The following is a 22,790-nucleotide window of genomic DNA, read 5'->3' on the forward strand; positions in this document are numbered from 1 at the left end:
TTGGGTTCAAGGTTGTGTAGATTGTTTTATTTCCCCTTATAACATGGTTATAACGGAAAATAATAGCATTCTGAATACAGAATGCATAGTACATCAGGGCTGGAGGGGTTAAAAAAAAAATAATAATAATAGAACTCACCTTAATCCACTTGTTCGCGCAGCCGGCATCTCTTCTGTCTTCTTTGAGGAATAGGACCTTTGATGACGTCACTACGCTCATCACATGGTCCGTCACATGATCCATCACCATGGTAAAAGATCATGTGACGGACCATGTGATGAGCGTAGTGATGTCATCAAAGGTCATATTCCTCAAAAAAGAAGACAGAAGAGATGCCGGCTGCGCGAACAAGTGGATTAAGGTGAGTTAAAAAAATAAAAAAAAAAAAATGTAACCCCTCCAGCCTTATTGTACTATGCATTCTGTATTCAGAATGCTATTATTTTCCCTTATAACCATGTTATAAAGGGAAAATAATAAAGATCCGGTCCCCTTCCCGATCGTCTCCTAGCAACGGTGCGTGAAAATCGCACCACATCCGCACTTGCTTGCGATTTTCACGCAGTCCCATTCACTTCTATGGGGCCTGCACTGTGTGAAAAACGCACAAAATGGAGCTTGCTGCGATTTTCACGCAATGCACAAGTGATGCGTGAAAATCACTGCTCGTGTGCACAGCCCCATAGAAATGAATGGGTCCGGATTCAGTGCGGGTGCAATGCGTTCACGTCACGCATTGCACCCGCGCGGAATACTCGCTATGCCCCCATTGTATGTGAATGGAATACCCCTTTAACTGTTGACAGTAACAGTAATTTTGACAAGAGATGCCCAAACTTTTGCATTACACTGTATGTATATAATACTCCTTGTCTTGTGACTGATTGTGCCCCTACATGAAAAAGATTTTTAACAGTACATGAATTTAAAAAAAAATATCTGAAACAAATATATATAGGCACAAAGTTTATTTTTCTCTCTCACCATAATTCACATTTTAGGTGGGTGACTAAGTAAATATGGTAATTGGAAGATATAACAAAAAGGGGGTTGGAAATAGAGAAAGGGAAAAAGAGAAACGGCAGAAAACTGCAATTAGCACAGGATTCTTACATTTAGGATCTGCGTAGCATTCATATCTTTCCAAAGACACAGCACACAATTATACTCTATATAGAAAATAAGCTTCTTGCAATGTATAAAAATATGTAAACTACCACTTCTGGAATCCTGTCCAAGGGGGGAACTGAACAAAGTAGGAATGCACCTCAGGGGAGTGTAATCCATGTGCAAAAACCAAAGCGACAGTGAGATTTAAAATCATAGCTTTCTATGATAGGCTCTATAAAACCGTGAGGATGGTGGCAGAATCCACATTTACGTTGTGCACCTGAAGGCGTTCTATAAGGCACTAAAGAGGAGTGGGAGAAAAAAATAAAAAATCCGGAACCTATATAGTTCCTTTAACAATAAGTTAAGTGTATGTCTACCCTAATGCTAATAATGGAGGGATGGGGAACATACAACACTGTCCCATACAGATCTACCAAGTACATAAGAATAATCCAAAATTATAGTGAAACAAACACTCTTGGGAAGCAAGAAAAAAAAAAAAGCAGGAATTGGCTGAAATTTCTGGACATACACAAAAATAACTATTTATTTGAACCTTTCCATGCCACCGTCTGGTGACAAATTGCATTGAGGTGTGTGGATATCCAGGTGCATGCCATGAGCAGGAGATAAAAGAACACGTACTATACAAGTACCAGGCTGCAAATCTATGTGTTGTGAAGTTAGAATATATATAAAAAAAAATAAAAAAATAAAAATGAAAACCACACAAAGTAAACACATGATTTGGTGTAATAAAATGTAACATCTGCACTGCAGTTTCAATGAACCCTTCATAGTCCGTGTTCACTGCATGACTGCATGCGATCCCCGTCTGCTTGCTCAACAGACCGCACCGTGGCTACAGAAACAAGTGTCTTAGGTGGTGTGCTCTTTGTTTGCCCATTCTGCAGTCACCAAATCACTGCTGGGTCAGTTCTCGTAGAAAAGAAAAATATATAAATATTGGCTCAGTCAGATTTGTCCTTCTTCTTCCCAGAGACTTTACTGGAGACTACAGAGCCAACGGCAGCAACGCTCCCAGTGACCGCTGACACGCCACCTTTCACAATGCCAACTCCTATACTTGGCACCGACGTCACAGCTGTTTTTGTCACTTCAAAACTCTTGCCTCCGATCCAGGCGACTCCACCTATGGTGGCACCAACCGCGCCTTTGGTCATGCTGAAGATGCCCCCCGTTACACGAGAGATCATGCCAGGTTGGGCTTGAGGGTGGTCTTTAACTGTGGCTGGAAAGATTTAAAAAAAAACATCAATCATTAGTCTGAGCTAAGCTCTAGTGTAGGCACAATGGGGGTCGCTTAATAAAGGCCAACATGTCACACAGCAGTCATTAAAAACCCGACCAATGTATTAAGAGGCGCACTTCTAAATGATGTATCTTCTGCTGTCCTTTGGCTAGAACAGAAACTTCTCCAGCCAGGAACTACAGTAGCTTTTTGGTGTAACATGCAGTTTTCTGGCACACATTATTAAAAGGCCCGTTCACTTTTTGGGAAAGTGGAAGCATGTCTGAAAAAGCTAAAAAGTAGGGATCGACCGATTATCGGTTTTACCGATATTATCGGCCGATATTCAGGATTTTGAACGTTATCGGTATCAGCATCTATTTTGCCGATATACCGATAACGTATGGGGAACACAGATCGCGCTGCTCTCAGCAGCACAGGGGAGAAGGAAGCAGTGTCTCCCTCCCCCTGTGCTGCTGCTGCCACCAATGAGAGGAGGGAGGACAAGAGAAGGGGAGGGGCTGTGGCCACTGCGCCACCAATGAAGATAACTCTCTCATTCATTCATGTACAGGAGCCGGGAGCTGGCTGCAGAATCACATAGCCGGCTCCCGACCTCTATGACAAGTAGCTGCGATCTGCGGTAGTTAACCCCCTCAGGTGCCGCACCTGGGGTGTTAACTGCCGCGGATCGCAGCTACCGCTCATAGAGGTCGGGAGCCGCCCATGTGATTCTGCAGCCAGCTCCCGCCTCCTGTATATGAATTAATGAGTTATCTTCATTGGTGGCGCAGTGCGCCCCCCCCAAAACCCCAGTATTAATCATTGGTGGCAATGGCCACAGGGTCCCCTCTCCCCTCCTCCTCACTGGCAGTTCTGATCGGAGCCCCAGCAGTGTTAGGCTCCATTCACACGTCCGCAAAATGGGTCCGCATCCGTTCCGCAATTTTGCGGAACAGGTGCGGACCCATTCATGCTCTATGGGGACGGAATGGATGCGGACAGCACACAGTGTGCTGTCCGCATCCGCATTTGCGGTGCGCGGCCCCGATCTTTGGGTCCGCAGCTCCGCAAAAAGATAGAGCATGTCCTATTCTTGTCCGCAGCTTGCGGACAAGAATAGGCATTTCTATGGGGGTGCTGGGCTGGTGTGTTGCGGACCCGCAATTTGCGGGTCCGCAACACACCACGGACATGTGAATGCAGCCTAATGCTGGGGCTCCGATCTGTTACCATGGCAGCCAGCAGGACGCTATTGAAGCCCTGGCTGCCATGGTAACATCCCTGATGCAGCAGGGACAGTGTGAGGTCCTATTCACCCTGATAGAGATCTATCAGGGTGAATAGGACAAGGGTTCTAGTCCCTAAGGGAACTAATAGTTAGTTAAAAAAAACAAAAAAAAAACACCAAAATATTAATTATAAACGAAAAATAAAGATTTACAAAAAAAAAAAAAAAATACACGTTACCAATAAACATTCTTTTTTAGCAGATTTGTGTTTATTTTTTTTCAAAAATGAAAGTTCACAGAATATCGGTATAATTTATCGGCTATCGGCCTGAAAGTTCACAGATTATCGGTATCGGTCCCATAAAAATCAATATCGGTTGATTCCCTACTAAAAAGTCACAAGTTTTGTGTCACTTGCGACCAAATATATGTACTTTTCTGTGCCAGAAAACTGGTGTACAATTACAGTCCGGGTATGCTAGGAGTTATAGTTTCACTACAGCTGGAGAACCAATGTCCATGTAATTCAATAAATTACAGGTCTAACAGGGACACACAGCATTATAAATCATTATAATGACAGGATCATGAGTGGGACCTCACACTGACACACGCAGAGAGTTTCTCGCACTGAACTCGCTCGTCTGTCTTTGCCCTACGACTCAAAATCTACTGCAGCCACCCTGAAGGGATCTTAAAACATAACTGAAGACAGATTTACTAGCAATTTCAATGGGAGGTGTAGAAATTTATATGTAAACATTATAAAATTAATCAGCACAACAGAGGTGAAATAGAAATGGGATTTTGCAGATTTCTACACAGTCCTCATGAGAAGAGGGAGATAAACTCCTGGCAACATCAAAGCCATTTTCTAGCTGAAGCGTTGATGGCTTCTCTTACTGCGGCATCTTCCTCAGCTCATCATTTGCATCAAGCTCTTGCCACAAACTTTCATCTCCAGTTCAATCACCGCCGTCTGAGAACCCGCCTTGCTTAACATCTGTGGGCACAACACACTGTTCCTCAAAGTAGGTCTGCATCTGTCACATCAGAACTACAGATGGCACACACCGATCTGTGACAAGGGACAGGAGAAGACCTCGGGTGCTTTAGCTCCACCGTTAAAATACATCCGTCAAAATGGGTCTACCTATGGAGAGGTGAAGCACACCTTGTCACCATACTGAGCTCCTGGAGAGCTTTCCAGTAAAATAAAATGTCCTGTGAAAGGGAAGTCCATTACTCCTGGTCATAGATGTGATAGTGCTCATCTATCAGTCCTCACTTCTCCATAACATGCACATAATTGTATTTTAAAGGCAGTTCCCAAGCCTTTATCTTGGAGAAAGCCATATCCAACCATGGACCAGGCACCATACACACGTTGCAGAATAGCAGCCACTGCTAGTTTTAAAGGGGTTTTTCCGGGATTTTAATATTGATGACCTATCCTCGGGATCCGGCACCCCCGCCAATCAGCTGGTTGAAGGGAAGGCCGCGTTCTGTACGAGCGCTGTTTTCGCTTCATCCTTTACCTGCTCACCGTTGACAATCGCAGTGGGAGCAGATGTAATTACAAGCTGTCCTATTCACTTCAATGGGACGGCTCGTTGCTATACACTTGAAGTGAATGAGACGGCTTGTAATTACACCTGCTCATCACTGCGATGTCATTGGCGAGCAGGTGAACAATGAAGGGAAAATAGCGCTCGCAGAGAACGCGGTCTTCTCTTCAAGCTGATCATCGGGGGTGCCGGGTGTTGGACCCCTGCCAATCTGATATTAATTAAGGACAGGTTATCAATATTAAAACCCCGGAAAACCTCTTTAAAAAGCGAAATTGTCACCGGTTTTTAACCATAAGAATCATCGGCATCCTGAGATAGTTCTCCCCCACCCTAATCATCCTATAAAAAAAACTCCAAGTACTTCTTTTACAGTCCACTTTCGCGTTTATCAAGTTATGTAAATTAAATGCTTACCTCATCACTTCCCATTCCTAACCCCACCTCCCGTGGATCCTACCCTCCACCCAAACTCACGTCCCAAATCAGAACCCGTCACCTCACACCGATCATATAATGTATACTGCGCAGCTGCGAGACTTGGAAGAGAAGGGGTGGAGGTGACCAATCGTAGAGGGTGTGTCTTATTCATTTGTGGGCGTGGCTGGACTCCTCTCTGAAGCATGGAGGAGACAGGACTCATCTAAGGGGCATTTACATATACAGCAGGAACATTTATTTTAGGTTTTTCTCTTAACTGATAGTTGATTTTAATATCATTATTAATGTATTAAAAAGTATTTATAGAAAAGTGAGTGGATAAATAGGCTTAGAAAGTGATGACCGGTTTCCTTTAAGAGGAATTCACACGACCTTATGTATTTTGTGGTCTGCAAAACACAGATCTGCAAAATATGAATGGCATCCATGTTGCACCAATTTTTTTTGCAGACCAATTGACTTCAATGGTTGCATATCCGCACTTGTGGCCAAGAATAGGCGTGTTATATCCTTTGCGGAACGGAGAAATGGATGTGGAAAGCACACTGATGTCTTCTGAGTGCTTTCCGCATCATGTCTGTTCTGCAAAAGACTGAACTCGTCCTATTCTTGGCTGCAAAATAAGGTTCATGGACCCATTGAAGTTAATGGATCCACAAAAAAAAATAAAAAATATGATGCAACACGTCATCTGTATTTTGCGGATTCGTGTTTTGCAGACCACGAAATACATTTGGTCGTGTGAATGTACCCTTATTAACATGTTCATGGGCTGGTATATATCACAAAAAGGCCAATGTACGCTTCAATGAACATACCCACATCACTGTTCATTTTATAATATCAGCCGTACACCAGGTAAGTGCCCTGGGATTCTTTTCTCCCTGGTTTATATGGACTGTTCATTATAGGATATTTCTGCTGGGTACCATCGGTGGTAACGCTTCTAGGGGTAAGCAGCCCTGTCATACACCACAGGTTGAAGCTTGCCTAGAATTTTCTGCATTCCTCACAGAATTCACAAGACGACCCTACGAGTAAACTCAGAGACCCCCAGTACTCTGGACCTCACCTTTCTTCCCCCTCTTCTAATTCAGAACTACATGTCCAAGAAGTCGCTGCTTCACAAGCAGCAAAGAAATAAAAGCTAAAATAGCAATAAGAGAACTGGCTGAGACCTCTCCCTGACAGACGGACATTTCTCTCTTGGGGAGACAAGGCAACATTACAAAAAAAAGCCCCAGGAGGACGAATATGGCGGTCGGACAAGTTCTTTCCTGCCCCTGGAAGGGGGGCTTAGCAGCTGTAGGCTGGATTCACACACAGCAAAGGACTGGAAACTCTACATACCCCAAAATGACTGGATTGTCAAAAGACAGCTCTGGGTATGACTTATTTGACTTCTCTATAAATGTTAGAAAAACTGTGATCCGAAGTTAAAAATGCTACCAAAAGTGCTATGAACAATATGAAACACATATCTGTCATCTTACATAATGTCTCTCTCACTCTGCAGTTCACTCCTCCCCATCTCCACAGACTTCCATGGGAGTTTCTAATCTAATCCCTCAGTGAGCTGGTAGCTCTTCTAGGTCTTTCAAGATGGATTTATGTCATGTGACTTCTGCTGGCCTGTCTGAGAGCAGGATGTGGGATGTTACGGATGTGGCAGTAAAAGGGACAAAAGTATTACAGAAGTGATATGCGATGGATAGATAAAAAAATTTGCCCTATAAGTAACTTTTTCCCCCAAAAAAATTGGGGGGGGGGGGGGGAAATGGCAGTGTGTCCTATGTGACCTCACACTGTGTGATGTCCGGCCACAGCATAATGCAGCAGGCAGAGCGCTGGATCACCATCCAAAGCAGGAGAGGCGAGTGGATTCATTTATTTTTTTTGTCTGAGAAATATTTCTTTCTTATTTTTCTCCTCTAAAACCTAGGTGCATCTCATGGGGGCATAGGGCGGAAAATGCAGTGTGTGTGTATATAGTACAAAAAAGCGAGCAGCACTCCGATCGTAATAAAGTAAAAAAAAGGATCATTTATTCACCCATGTGGTGTAGCTACATTTCGGCTCTACACTAGAGCCTTTCTCAGGCTTGAGCCGAAACGTCGCAACACCACACGGGTGAAAAAAATTATCCTGTTTTTACTTTATTATGTTTAGAGTGCTGCTCGCTTTTTTGTACTTTGCATACTGGGTTAGCGTATCCCCATAGAGCGTGCACCCACTTTACATTTCGCTTTTCAGTCTGTGCTGCCCTTGTCTTTCTTTTGTGTGTATAATTATATATATATATATATATATATATATATATATACATACATACACACACACACACACCCCACAAACACACACCCCAGGTTTTTAATCTTGTACAGTGAAGACCGTAAAAATAAAAAATGAAGAAAACAAACCTAACACTGAGATTGGAGCTGTAAGCACAGTTCTGTTCAAAGTGTAGTGGCAATGCAAGGGTACTGCACCTCCGCTCCCACTCGTGTATACGGCTTCTGTGGGTGCACGCCTCCAATCAATTCCTTCCACCCAAGGAGTCTTGTATACAATTTTCCACAAAAGATGGCGGAGACAGCACATCAGGTGAAGTTACTATTTGAGCTTTATTCGTTCAGTAGTACACACAATTACATTTACGGCTAATGCAACGTTTCGGGCCCTGATACGGTGCCCTTTATCAAGCTTAAGCCTGGATTATGGCGGACATGGCGTGGTGTGCACCTCCGCTCCCATTCATTTTAATACCCGGCACGACCACTACACTGAACGGAAATGTGCTCCTGGCTCCATTCTCAGTGTTCGGTCCCTGCAAGTAAATGATGATTGGTGGGGATCGGTTGGACTCCTACCGACCTGATATTGATGGCAGGTTATCAATATTGCTAGCCCAGATATACCCTTTAAGTTGCTCATACACCATCCATAGCCTTTTGGCCAAACATTCCTGAGAATCGGGCCATGTAAATGTGACTGCAATCAACTGACACACGAGAAATCATTGTTTGTCTGGTAATCCAAGCATTTATGGAATTGTGGTTTGTCAGCAGCACATCGCCCTGTGCAAAACTAAAACGATTGATGGTACAGACAAACAATAAGGCCCCTTGCAGACGAGCGTGTCCGGATTAGGTCCGGATGCGTCCCGATGCATTGCGGCAAACCCGCGCGAGTAGGTACGCAATTGCAGTCAGTTTTGACTGCGATTGCGTTCCGTTGTTCAGTTTTTATCGCGCAGGTGCAATGCGTTTTGCACGCGCGTGATAAAAAAAAAACTGAATGTGGTACCCAGACCCGAACTTCTTCACAGAAGTTCAGGTTTGGGTTCAAGGTTGTGTAGATTGTTTAATTTTCCCTTATAACATGGTTATAAGGGAAAATAATAGCATTCTGAATACAGAATGCATAGTACAATAGGGCTGGAGGGGTTAAAAAAAATAAAAATAAATGTAACTCACCTTAATCCACTTGTTCGCGCAGCCGGCATCTCTTCTGTGAGGAATAGGACCTTTGATGGTGATGGATCATGTGACGGACCATGTGATGAGAGTAGTGATGTCACTACTCTCATCACATGGTCCGTCACATGATCCATCACCATCAAAGGTCCTATTCCTCACAAAAGAAGACAGTAGAGATGCCGGCTGCGCGAACAAGTGGATTAAGGTGAGTTACATTTTATTTATTTTTTTAACCCCTCCAGCCCTATTGTACTATGCATTCTGTATTCAGAATGCTATTATTTTCCCTTATAACCATGTTATAAGGGAAAATAATAATGATCGGGTCCCCATCCCGATCGTCACCTAGCAACAGTGCGTGAAAATCGCACTGCATCCGCACTTGCTTGCGATTTTCACGCAACCCCATTCATTTCTATGGGGCCTGCGTTACGTGAAAAACGCACAAAGAGGAGCATGCTGCGATTTTCACGCAACGCACAAGTGATGCGTGAAAATCAGCGCTCATGTGCACAGCCCCATAGAAATGAATGGGTCCGGATTCAGTGCGGGTGCAATGCGTTCACCTCACGCATTGCAATCGCGCGGAAATCTCGCTCGTGTGAAAGGGGCCTAATACCACAAGGGGATGAATGACCATAGTAACGATCATTCATCCCCATACAGCTGCATATAAATACAGCTAAGGAGCTGGCAATGATCATATGAACATCTGTTACCAATCATCTCCCGGTGTAAATTTACCCACAGGTCTCCACCCTTTCTAGTAGAGAAAAAAAAAAAAAAAAACAACAAACAAAAAAAACATTTTTCTCTGATAAGATATATTACAAAATTTCTCGAATATTCAGTTATACAAAGTTTGCAGAAAGTACTCTGACTTAGAAGTGCTACTGGTGACAAGAATAATCGTAGAACTTTTTAAATACCCCATGGCTAAGCTTATCTGCAACCTGTACCCGCTAAGGTTGTGGTCACATCTGCATAGGAGACTCCGTTATGAGCCTCTGGTGCAGAGTCTGTCTATCAAACCATCCTGTGCTACCTGTGCGGTACAGTTACTGGCACCATGACAGACCCCATAACCTCTTTACCATGAAGATAACAGTAGCCGTCAGTGTGCTGAAAACATCCAGCGATGCAGAGACTTGTACAGTAAATGACAGGGCTGAAAATAGTGCTGTCACCAGGCCTGCCAGCACACCTGATACTGTATCTAAGTGGAGCAATCTGACGCTTATGTAAACGCAGACTATTTCCATATGTCAGACATGTCACATTAGGTCAGACGGTCAAATATCCAGTCATAAGACCGCCATGTGCTGTACACCGGCAGCATATCACAAACAAACATGTGACAGTTTGCATGGCACAATAGATAAGACACTGCCACCCAGGTCAAGCTTCCCAAATAAAGGGGGTGGAGGAGGGGGTGCGGTAGAGGGCTGGGAATGTAGGGCAGTGTTTTTCTACATGCCTGCAGCCGTGCAGACTGAGGACACGACGCAAACATTGATTCTTATGTGTTTGTAGGGGTAGGGACATGAAAGCAAACACCACCTCTTTACATTACAAAGAACATCTAGGCTTGTCCAGTTTAACCCCATGTGTTGAAAGAGCCCTAGAAGTCCACCTGCTCACCTTACAAGGTCTGGGAGGACTGACGACCTCTACTCTTGTTACTGCATCAAACACGTACGTAGTGTACCTTACTGCTCTGTACGGATACCTGTAGAAAACACCCCAACCTCGTGAAGGCCATGTGGTGGGATGTAGAATAAGAAATCAAAAATATTCCCAAAATGTACTAGTAAATCTGAAAGCCACCAATTTATTAGCACAAGGATTATATATAGCTCCAGCGCTGATTAGCTTACCGCCTACGTCATTCTCTGCTGTCTAGAAGTCCCATTTGTCCAATTGTCAACCTTCACATCTTCAAGGGTTTATACAGTATTAACATAGTGGGCAACACTAAAATGGATCCTACTAGTAAGATAGACCTCTGGAGCGGCAACTTGTCTTCCCCACACCACAAGAGTGGCCAAATCTGCAGATCATCTAATGTGTATGGGATTGGGGGGGTTCTGCCTCCCCTCCCCATTACAGATATTAAGAAAGAAGGATTGAGCTATGGGATTTCAATATGCCCAATTCTGCTCTTCTCAAGATAAACACCGACTTAGGGTCCCATTCACACGTCCATTCACAAATTGCGGATCCGCAAAACACGGACACCGGCAATGTGCGTTCCGCATTTTGCCGACCGCACATCGCCGGCACTCTCATAGAAAATGCCTTTTCTTGTCCGCAGCCGTGGACAAGAACAGGACATGTTCTATTTTTTTGCAGATCCAGAAGTGCGGATACGGACAGCACATTCTGGCCCCAGTGAAAATGAATGGGTCCGCACCTGTTCCGCAAAATTGCGGAACGGATGCAGACCCATTTTGCGGACGTGTGAACGGACTCTTAAGGTTTTAGGCAGCAGTTTATTCCCCTCAGTCGTATAAGCGGTATACATTTTATTAATAACATATCAGCCTAGGATTGCAAAGGGTATCGGATTATCAATACTTTTTGACCCGGTTTCGATACCAAACTGGCATTCTTTCGATACTAAGCTCCGCTATTGAGCAGCTTAGTATCAGTGCCTATCAGAGAACACAGCGTGTAAGAACTGCCGAGAACGCCACGTTCTCATCAGCAGCCGCACAGTGGAGAAGAAAGGAGAGAGTCCCTCCCAACTGTAACCCGGGCAGCCACTGCCATCAATGAAATAACCGAGGGTCCCGATGGGGGGTGTCAGGGGAGAGATAAACTCAAAGTGGTCCTCATTGTGCTGGATGATTAGAAGTTAAAGTACCTTTGATGATGACATCACCTGGTGACCAGTAACATTACTGGTCACATGATGATGACATCATCACAGGTCCTTCATCCTTTAACAACCAGAATGATCTTGCTGCAGAAGTTTCCTGTTTTTACATGTGCTTCATGCCGTATGCTTGTATTAATGTGAGGCGCATGGCCTTATCACTTTAGTACCTCCATATACCTCATATTAATAGTAACAGTGTTCCCATCATGTACTACACATAATGGTCAACAAGGGGTTAATGATCGTGTCACTTACTATTAATATGAGCATATGGAGGTTCAAAATTAATAACACCATGTGCCTCCTAATAACTCCATAATGTACCTCCTCACAATAGACAACATGGGATTAATGTGAGGTACATGATGGGCTCACTGTGACCATTAATGCGAGGCACATGGGGCTCCAAATTGATAAAACCATGCGCCTCACATTAATAGTAACATGGACCTCATCATGTACCTCACATAATGGGCAACATGGGGTTAATGATGGAGTCACTATTAATGGGAGGCACAGGGAGGCCCAAACTGATAAAACAATGTGCCTCACATTAATAGCATGTAATCCCAACATGTACCTCACATTAACCCCATGTTGCCCATTATGCGAGGACGTACATGTTGGCATTACTTACTATTATAGTGAGGCACATGGTTTCATCAGTTTGGACCTCCATAATGGACAACATGGGGTTAATGTGAGGTACAAGATGGGGTTACTTACTATTAATGCGAGGCATGTGGAGGCCCAAATTAACACCATTGGGGGAGATTTATCAAACTGGTGTAAAGTAGAACTGGCTTAGTTGCCCATAGCAACCAATCAGATTTCACCTTTCATTTTCCAAAGGAGCTATGAAAAATTAAAGGAGGAATCTGATTGGTTGCTATGGGCAACTAAGCCAGTTCTACTTTACACCAGTTTGATAAATGACCCCATACGTGCCTCACATTAATAATAACCCTATCATATACCTCCTCACATAAAGGCTAACATGGGGTTAATGTGAGGTACATGATGGGGTTATTTACTATTAAAGGGAGTCTGTCATCAACATTTCACCTTTGTAACCCTTCCCATAGGTTTCTAGCATCCTTACAGTTAATAAAAAGTTAAAAACGTTACCTTTAGCATAAATCCTGGACTTATAAAACGGGCAAAAAACATCTTTGTAGCATATGCAAATGAGGGCCCGCAAGTGCCCAGGGGCGGCGTTACCCTCGTAGGTGCCCTGCAAGCTCAGCCTTTTCTTCGCTTCGCCCCGCCCCTTCCTTCCCTCCACCCACCCATCCTTTCCCTCTGACCGCCTAGCTACTAACTTGTTGTTTCGCCGAGATCCCGCGCCTGCGCACTCAGTCCGTCGGCCAGCGCATGCGCACTGTGATGCCCATTCCTTGTACGGCATCACAGTAATTAATGCGCATGCGCCGGTTTTGCGCCGTTAACCGGCGCATGCGCATTAAATACTGTGATGCCGTACAAGGAATGGGCATCACAGTGCGCATGCGCCGGCCGACAGACTGAGTGCGCAGGCGCGGGATCTCGGCGAAACAAGTTAGTAGCTAGGCGGTCAGAGAGAAAGGATGGGTGGGCAGAGGGAAGGAAGGGGCGGGGGGAAGCGAAGAAAAGGCTGAGCTAGCAGGGCACCTACGAGGTTAACGCCGCCCCTGGGCACTTGCGAGCCCTCATTTGCATATGCTACAAAGATGTTTTTTGCCAGTTTTATAAGTCCAGAATTGATGCTAAAGGTAATGTTTTTATTAACTGTAAGGATGCTAGAAACCTATGGGAAGGGTTACAAAGGTGAAATGTTGATGACAGACTCCCTTTAATGTGAGGCACATAGAGGTCCAAATTCATAAAACAATGTGCCTCACATTAAGTAGATCTGGACACAAAGACGACGCTGGGTAAAGGGGTTTTCTCAGATATTTTTACTGATGACCTATCCTCAGGATAGGTCATCAGTATCTGATTGGTGAGGGGACCAACACCTCGGACCTCTGCCTATCAGCTTTTGAGAATGCAGTGGCGCTCGCAGTAGCGACACAGCCTTCTCGCTGCTTTCCCTAGGTAGAGTGATGTCACATTTATCAGTCACACAGCTTAGGCGTAGCTGTGCTACCAAGCAAAACCGCTATACAATGTACAGCGCTGTGCTTTGTGAGCACGGAGAAGGCCATGACGCTCATGGGAGCACCAGTGCTTTCTCAAATGGCTGATCGGCGGGGATCCTGGGTGTCGGCCCCCCACCAGATACTGATGACCTATACAGAGGATAGGTCTCAGTATTAAAATCTCGGACAACCCCTTTAAGGCTTTGCTCACATCTGTGACGCAGATGTGAACATGGCCTAAGGCAGTATCATACCTACCCTGCACCTCTGCGAAATAAGGGACCCGTCATTGACATGGTCTTTACAGGGTGTTGGGGCAAAGACCTCATATTAAGAGGACACTATACACACATTTTCTGTTCCATCTCGAAAACACAAGATTCATCAATACCTAGAGGAGAAACTGGCAATCCCTTAAGAGTATAAATGTAATTACCCTCTGGCTTCTCCTCCTGTAGATAAGCTGGAACGTCTTCTTCTGACTTCTCTGTGTGGTTCATTGTGCCTGAGAAACAGAACATGTTTATTATAATTATGCACAGGTAGAAATCACCGGGTAAAGGAGAATCTCTGGGCCACAGGAGCGACATTACGCAAACACTTGCAAGAAAGAGATGTGACTAGATTGCTGAGCCCCCCCTCCCCAGAGACGCTCGCTAAACACAAGCTGCGCACGTACAAACAGCAGCAGCCATTTACAGCGCTTACACAGAAATTACTGAAATCTTTGGCCTCATCACTCAGGTTCTTACTCAGCTGTTCACTTAGTTCTATCTGTTTCTAACCAAATGGCTTATATTACCACCCCTTCCCCAGCTTTCCTACAGTCCTGAACGGCATGACTGCCCCATCAGGCAGCAATAAGGGAGCTGACTGCCAGGATTTTAGAAAAGCTGGGCGATAAATTATCCAGAATCGTATCCTCAAACCCAGGAGTGGCCCAGAAGCTGATATATACTGCATATGTATCATCACAGTTATAGTGGTTCTGCATACCATCCCTCGGCCTGCTCATGTCACAGCCGATTCGGTTTTTGCGGCCATTATTAACCCCAACTCCAGCATTGTTTCCAGCCACGAACCCTTGGGAAATCATGGGAAATGTAGTTCAATAGCAGAACAGGAAGAGCTGCACATCTTGTGGAGCTCAACAAGTTCATGAAACATAAAGCCGAGGATGGATGGAGATGCTGGATCTTGTAGTGCCACTAGACCGCACAACACTTTATTATTGCCCCATGTAACTACAGGAGATCGGGAATCTGAAGGTCACCCAGCTTCCCTAATGTGACGAATAGCAGACGTGAATAGACGTAGACAACATAGCTAGGCAGATTTGTCATCCAGGAATCTGGCAGAGCCATATTGTTTGCCACCCAGCTTTCCTACAGCCCTGAACATCAAGCCTGCACTGTAATGCAGGAAGTAGAGTGGGACCAAAGGGTGCAGTGCTGTACATAAGGGGGAGGGGGGTCTAGGGCAGCCTGGTAAATACCACTGCAGCCGTTATATTGGTCATCACTCAGCTTCCCTAGGGTCCTGAATGGCAGACCTGCACAGTAGTGCAGCTACAGATGTGCACAGGATGCGCTGATCCATCCCCTAATCCAACATGACAATAAAAACAGGCATTCAGGTAACCTATGAAACTAGGCAGATGTGAAATTCGGCTAGGTGACCATCCCTGCAGTGTCATATTGGCCATTACCCTGCTTTCCTAGTGCTGAGTGGCAGACCTGTATAGTAAAGCGTCTGCAGAGGAGTAGGGGGCACAGTGATCCCCTGCACCCATGTGTCAATATAACTGGGCACACCTGTTTAGTAAAGCAGATACAGAGGAGTAGGGGGCACAGCGATCCCCTGCGCCCATATGTCAATATAACTGGGCAGACCTGTATAGTAAAGCAGATACAGATGAGTAGGGGGCACAGTGCTCCCCTGCACCCATATGTGAATATAACTGGGCAGACCTGTATAGTAAAGCAGATACAGAGTAGGGGGCACAGTGATCTCCTGCACCCATATGTCAGGATAACTGGGCAGACCTGTATAGTAAAGCAGATACAGAGGAGTAGGGGGCACAGTGATCCCCTGTGCCCATATGTCAATATAACTGGGCAGACCTGTATAGTAAAGCAGATACAGAGGAGCAGGGGGCACAGTGCTCCCCTGCACCCATATGTCAATATAACTGGGCAGACCTGTATAGTAAAGCAGATACAGAGGAGTAGGGGGCACAGTGATCCCTGAGCCCATATGTCAATATAACTGGGCAGACCTGTATAGTAAAGCAGATACAGAGCTGTAGGGGGCACAGTGATCCCTGAGCCCATATGTCAATATAACTGGGCAGACCTGTATAGTAAAGCAGATACAGAGGAGTAGGGGGCACAGTGATCCCTGAGCCCATATGTCAATATAACTGGGCAGACCTGTATAGTAAAGCAGATACAGAGGAGTAGGGGGCACAGCGATCCCCTGATCCCATATGTCAATATAACTGGGCAGACCTGTATAGTAAAGCAGATACAGAGGAGTAGGGGGCACAGTGATCCCCTGATCCCATATGTCAATATAACTGGGCAGACCTGTATAGTAAAGCAGATACAGAGGAGTAGGGGGCACAGCGATCCCCTGATCCCATATGTCAATATAAATATGCAGACTTACAATTCAGTAATCTGGGAAAGTGAGTTGAATGGCTGTCACATTGACTGTCACCCAGCTTTGCCACAAACAGACTGAACTATACATGTAATAAGACTAATACTTGCCAGGAAAGGGGACTTGTGAATTATATTTTCTAGTGGATTTTTAGGGGGGAGGATATTCCTCATAAGGCAGGTCCAAATCCTAAACTTCTCTACCAGTTACAATAACCATGTAATATCAATATCCTGATAATCGTCATCGCTATTAACACGAGCATCCTGTTACTAACTAAACATACCTCACAGACTACATGGAAGGGATAACACACGTCATGCCCTGCCAGAGCGGGCACTGTACTTTAATAAAAACATACCTCGCAGACTACATGGAAGGGATAACACACGTCATGCCCTGCCAGAGCGGGCACTGTACTTTAATAAACATACCTCACAGACTACATGGAAGGGATAACACACGTCATGCCCTGCCAGAGCGGGCACTGTACTTTAATAAACATACCTCACAGACTACATGGAAGGGATAACACACGTCATGCCCTGCCAGAGCGGGCACTGTACTTTAATAAACATACCTCACAGACTACATGCAAGGGATAAAGCAGGCAATGCCCTGCAGGAAAGGGCACTGTACTTTGATAGGATCATGTTTTTAAAGACACAGAAGAAAAGCAGTGCAGGAGGGAGGAGGCTCGGGTGGACAGCGAGGCTTTTCTTCGCTCCAGTGACGTGGCAGAGACTTAAACCTGATCCCTGGCAGCTCCGCCACGCTTTACAGCAGCAACACTTCCATGTCATCCTGGGGGGATGGAGAATAATACACCTCTGTCTCCAGACACTGTGCCTAAACTGCCTGCAGGACGCTCCTCCCTGCTCCAGAAAGCTCCATTATCCCCAAGTATTCAGGTGCTGCGGAATTAACCCTTTAGCTTACAAGTAAAACTTCTCTGGGTTCCTCTCCGCCATTTACAACACCTGGAAACAAGCCAAATGGGGCCCACTCCAAATTATATGCCTCTGTCCTAAAAATGTAACCCAATAATGTCCCTTTAAGCCGCAATCACAGAGGGTCCCTGCTGCTAAAAGGACAACCGTGAACATGGCGGCCAGATGAGGGCTGTAATGGTATAGCTCTACGCAGAACCAGGGGGTGTCCCGTACTGCCTTGATTTTGACGACTGCTACATGGCGATTTGGCCGCACGACATCAAGCTGTATACAAGTCATGCAACTAGAAATCTGTGCGACTCGTCTGCCACTTCGTGTCACACAACTACCGGTATTTTATGTGATTTGGCTCTTATGTTGTGAGTTACACGTAACTAAGGGCTCGTTCACACGAACGTTTTTTGTGTCCCGTATACAGAACCATGCATTTCAATGGTTCCGCAAAAAAACCAAAAAAACGGAATGTACTCCGTATGCATTCCGTTTCCGTATTTCCGTTCAAAGATAGAACATGTCATATTATTGCCCGCAAAACACGTTCCGTGGCTCCACTCAAGTCAATAGGTCCACAAAAAAAAAAACTGAACAATTCCGGAATGTACTCTGTATGTCTTCCGTATCGGTTCCGTTTTTGCGGAACCATCTATTGAAAATTTTATGCCCAGCCCAATTTTTTCTATATAATTACTGTATACTGTATATGGAAAAACGGAACGAAACACTGAAAAGAGGCCATAAGGTCGTGTGAACAAGCCCAAACATTTAGGTTCATGAAGGCAAAGTCGCAAGTGATTTGCGGGCAAAAATCCAGCAGGTTTGCATTGTTTGGCGACTGCCGAGTTGCATCACAACCCCATTGACAATAATTAGATGTGATGTTGCTCACCCTCCCTCCATACACACGGATGCTCGGCTGAGCATGCAGGTGTTCTCAATAGAGACAGTGGAATCTGCTGCTGCCAGACATCGCCTGACAACAAAAGAATCGGACATGTTAAAATCCAACAGCCTAATCCTTATCTCCCCTGACATTGTCAATTGAGGAAGAGCCAGGACCCCCCCCCCCCCCTCAAATACACATTAATATGGCTGCCCTGCACTGCTAAAATCAGCCTATGCATATCCAATGTGTATGGCCTGAAACACATAGTAAAAGTTAATATAAAGAACCCCCTCCCCTATTATTTATGTTAACTGCTCACATTTAGATCACATTAGAGAAACGTTTTTCAGAAAAATCCCCCAAGAAAATTCACAGTATAAAAAGTGACAACTCCAAACGCAGATGCTGCAATATTGAAGTTGTCAGCTAGTCAACACAGGTACTACCTGGGGTAAAGGATGGGCCAGCAACAGGCATAGAATGGGTTAAGAGTACACATAGTCTTCTAATGCAGACCCACGTGTGTACATACAGCCACGTGTGTGCATGTATCACAAGTCAGCGCTGCGCAACGCAATATTAGATCCTGACTGCTCCTCAGATCACTCGCTCAACATCCTTCCTGAAAAGTCACTAGCATTTCCCATAGAACAGCGGTCCCCAACCGCCACCCTAATTGCCACGGCCCGGCTGAATATAATATACACCCAGCCGGCTGGCACCCCCCATAGAACTGCCTATTCTTGTCCGCAATTGCGGAGCCTCCGGAAAAGCGCTCCGGAAATGCGGAGAGCACATAGTGTGCTGTCCGCATATATTCCTACCCCATTGAGAATGAATGGGTCCACACCCATTCCCGATATTGCGGAAAGGATGCGGACCCATTTGCGGACGTGTGAATGGACCCTAAAGGACTCGCAGTACGTATGCGCCGCTCCGAGTTTCTCCCGCCAGCAGAGTACGTTCTTCAGACCAGCGTTAGCAACGGTCACCGAGACGCCGCTCACTCCCGCATCACATGATGAGGATGGCCCGTCCCTTATATTACCTTTCATATGGTCAGTCACGTGGTCCAGTCATCTGCTATGAGAGCCATTGTATCCATGGAAATGAAGACGTCGAGAGCACGCGTGTCACCCGTAGTAACCAGTCATGTGAGCTGCGGGAGGTCTGTGTGGGGAGTATAGCGTGGAGGGTCTCTGTGGGGAGTATAGCGTGGAGGGTCTCTGTGGGGAGTATAGCGTGGAGGGTCTCTGTGGGGAGTATAGCGTGGAGGGTCTCTGTGGGGAGTATAGCGTGGAGGGTCTCTGTGGGGAGTATAGCGTGGAGGGTCTCTGTGGGGAGTATAGCGTGGAGGGTCTCTGTGGGGAGTATAGCGTGGAGGGTCTCTGTGGGGAGTATAGCGTGGAGGGTCTCTGTGGGGAGTATAGCGTGGAGGGTCTCTGTGGGGAGTATAGCGTGGAGGGTCTCTGTGGGGAGTATAGCGTGGAGGGTCTCTGTGGGGAGTATAGCGTGGAGGGTCTCTGTGGGGAGTATAGCGTGGAGGGTCTCTGTGGGGGGTATAGCGTGGAGGGTCTCTGTGGGGAGTATAGCGTGGAGGGTCTCTGTGGGGAGTATAGCGTGGAGGGTCTCTGTGGGGAGTATAGCGTGGAGGGTCTCTGTGGGGAGTATAGCGTGGAGGGTCTCTGTTGTTAAAGGGATTCTGTCATGAGATTTGAGCCCTATAACCTAAACATATGGCCAGGTCCCTACTAATAACATGAATCCTAAACTGCCCTTATTAAATGTGCCTGTGGCTCTATTAGCTCATAAAACAGGTTTTTATAACCTGTGATTCACCTACCTAAGGTGCCCAAGGGGACGTCGCTTCGTACAGGGTGCCAGGCTGCAGCCATCTCTGTCTGGTGCCCAGCGCCGCCTTCCCACTAGAAATCGCCGCCCTCCCTTTCTATAGAGCCGCCTTCCTCACCTCAGCACCGCCTCCGAAATCGTCTGCTCTCTCAGCCAGATCCCGTGTGGCTGTGAGAGGATGGCTGCAATAAGGCAGGTTTGAGCGAAGTGAGCCGGCCGGCGCATGCGCACTTCGCTCAACGAGGCCGCTGCCAGGAGTCTGCACGGGTGCATCAGGTTATACCTAGTGCGCACGCGCGGGATCTGGCTGAGGGAGGCGGTGCTGGGCACCAGACGGAGATGGCTGCAGCCGGGCACCCTGTATGAAGCGACGTCCCCTTGGACACCTTAGGTAGGTGAATGACAGGTTATAAAAAACTGTTTTATGTGCTAATAGAGCCACAGGCACATTTATAAGGTCAGTTTCGGATTCATGTTATTAGTAGGGACCTGGCCATATGTTTAGGTTATAGGCCTCAAATGTCATGACAGAATCCCTTTAATAACTACTGTGAAGTGGGGACTGCTGAAAGGGGGAAATAAATACTGTGAATAGGGGGATGCACCTTGTGTTTTGACCAGCACCCCCTAAGCCCCAACTACCCCATAATCCCCACCCAGTCCCTAGAAAAATGGTCTTGCATGAAACTGGTCCTTGGTGCAAAAAAGCTTGGGGACCACTGCCCTGGAATATAGTTTCTCCAATGTGGAGAAAAATAACATGACAGTATGGGAAATCCTGTCCTGAGTGCGAGTGGATTTTATTGTCCGCATTACCCAGACCACCTGGAGTTCTACTGAACTGGACTCAGATCACCATAAAGCTCTGTGCTGATCCAAGTCCAGCTCAGCAGATCCGTGAACCTCTGACCCACGCCATCCAATAAGAGGTATTGCTTCATCAGCAACACATGGTATGTAAAAGAGCACCATAGTCACAAAGGATCGCTCCGACTATGCTACTGGAAATACTTCACATGACGTGACCCTCAGGGACTTATCCAGAACACAAATTAAATATTGGGGGAGATTTATCAAAACGGGTGCAAACGAAAACTGGTTTAGTTGCCCCTAACAACCAGATTCCACCTCCCATTTTTCAGAGCTCCATAGGAAAATTAAAGTTCGAATCTGGTTGTTATGGGCAACTAATTTTGCACCAGTTTTGATAAATCTCCCAAATGTAGATCTTACGCCAATATGGCCGATGCCACCGAGTACACCTGATGATCTACATCCAGATGCAACACGAAATCCTGCACCGATACGAGTGGGGACATACCGTCATCTACTATCTAAACATTATAGGCATGGTCATCTAGGACAACAAACGCACTGTAATGTTTTGAGATGGAGGGATTTATTAATTTTTTTCGGAATAATTCAAAGTTTGAACACTAGGGAATGTTGCTACATGACGGACATGATGGCAGCGATAACTACCGACAGCGACATAGCGATGGGACAGTAATATAAATGGGTCAAGGGCGAATGCTATGACACCGAATACGCAAATAATGTCAAAAATACATTGGTCGTCTAAGTCAAAAAATGACCGAATCCAAGGTCAGTTGTACCCTTCATGTCCCACAGTCCTATATGGTGGCTGCTATTCCTACTGAAACCCTACATAGTCCCTGTGGTACCCCAGGTACAAGAGCCCGATTTACGCCTGGGACACGTCACTGTTATTGCACTGGTCCCTATGCTCCATCACGACAGACCACACACGCACAGCACGGACACCTTCCCCACACTCACCGCCAGCTATAACGTATCCCGCAGGGTGTCCAGCAGCCGTCGTATCACACACCTTCACCGCACGGATCGTGTCTCCCTCCGCCGCCCCTCGTTATCTCTCAGCGCTCACACTTCGCTCTGTGGCTGCTGCAGACGTGGCGCTTGACGCATCCTTCCGCTCAGCCAATAGGATCGCTTCTAAGCGTCAGCCAATGAGCTCCGAGTCCCTCAAGTCTGTGACGTGGAACTGCCCAGATGTTCTGAAAACAGTTAGCTGTCTGGTGGCTGTGGGTGAGGGGCGCGGCAGCGGCTGGCTCCGACCTCAGGGCAGGGTGTGTACGTGTGTGCCCCTGGGCATTTAGGAGAGGAGATGTGTGCACAGTATAGAAATCTTAGCAATGGCACCGTCATGGAGTCCAAAGCTGCCCAAATCTCCATGGACAGGCCTTGCTCTGTGACAATAAGTGTGTATGTATAGTGCAGTTACCCATAGCAATCAGAAATGTGATTGGTTGTTATGAGCACATTGAATGTACTTACCTGGCTCCTGCTCCTGGTCCCTGCACCACCACT

The 22,790-nt window shown here is 46.0% G+C and overlaps 1 protein-coding gene across 1 annotated transcript; it reads right to left on the bottom strand.

Moving 5' to 3' along the window:
- Positions 1-1,794: 1,794 nt before the first annotated feature.
- Positions 1,795-22,402, bottom strand: TMEM263 (transmembrane protein 263). Its single transcript, XM_040439556.1, has 3 exons — positions 22,239-22,402; positions 14,524-14,592; positions 1,795-2,366 (listed from the first exon to the last, which is right to left on the bottom strand). The coding sequence occupies exons 2-3, from the start codon at positions 14,585-14,587 to the stop codon at positions 2,086-2,088; spliced, it is 345 nt and encodes a 114-aa protein (XP_040295490.1). The 5' UTR covers positions 14,588-14,592; positions 22,239-22,402; the 3' UTR covers positions 1,795-2,085.
- Between the last annotated feature and the right edge of the window lie 388 nt (positions 22,403-22,790).

The sequence above is a fragment of the Bufo bufo genome, chromosome 1, assembly GCF_905171765.1.
Source record: "Bufo bufo chromosome 1, aBufBuf1.1, whole genome shotgun sequence".
Taxonomy (NCBI): domain Eukaryota; kingdom Metazoa; phylum Chordata; class Amphibia; order Anura; family Bufonidae; genus Bufo; species Bufo bufo.

Excerpts from the sequence above, each read along its gene's own strand:
- TMEM263 (XM_040439556.1), bottom strand. The coding sequence starts at position 14,587 with ATGAACCACACAGAGAAGTCAGAAGAAGACGTTCCAGCTTATCTACAG. Across the intron at positions 2,367-14,523 it reads ACAGGAGGAGAAGCCAGAGG|CCACAGTTAAAGACCACCCT; the intron begins GTAATTACATTT and ends AAATCTTTCCAG.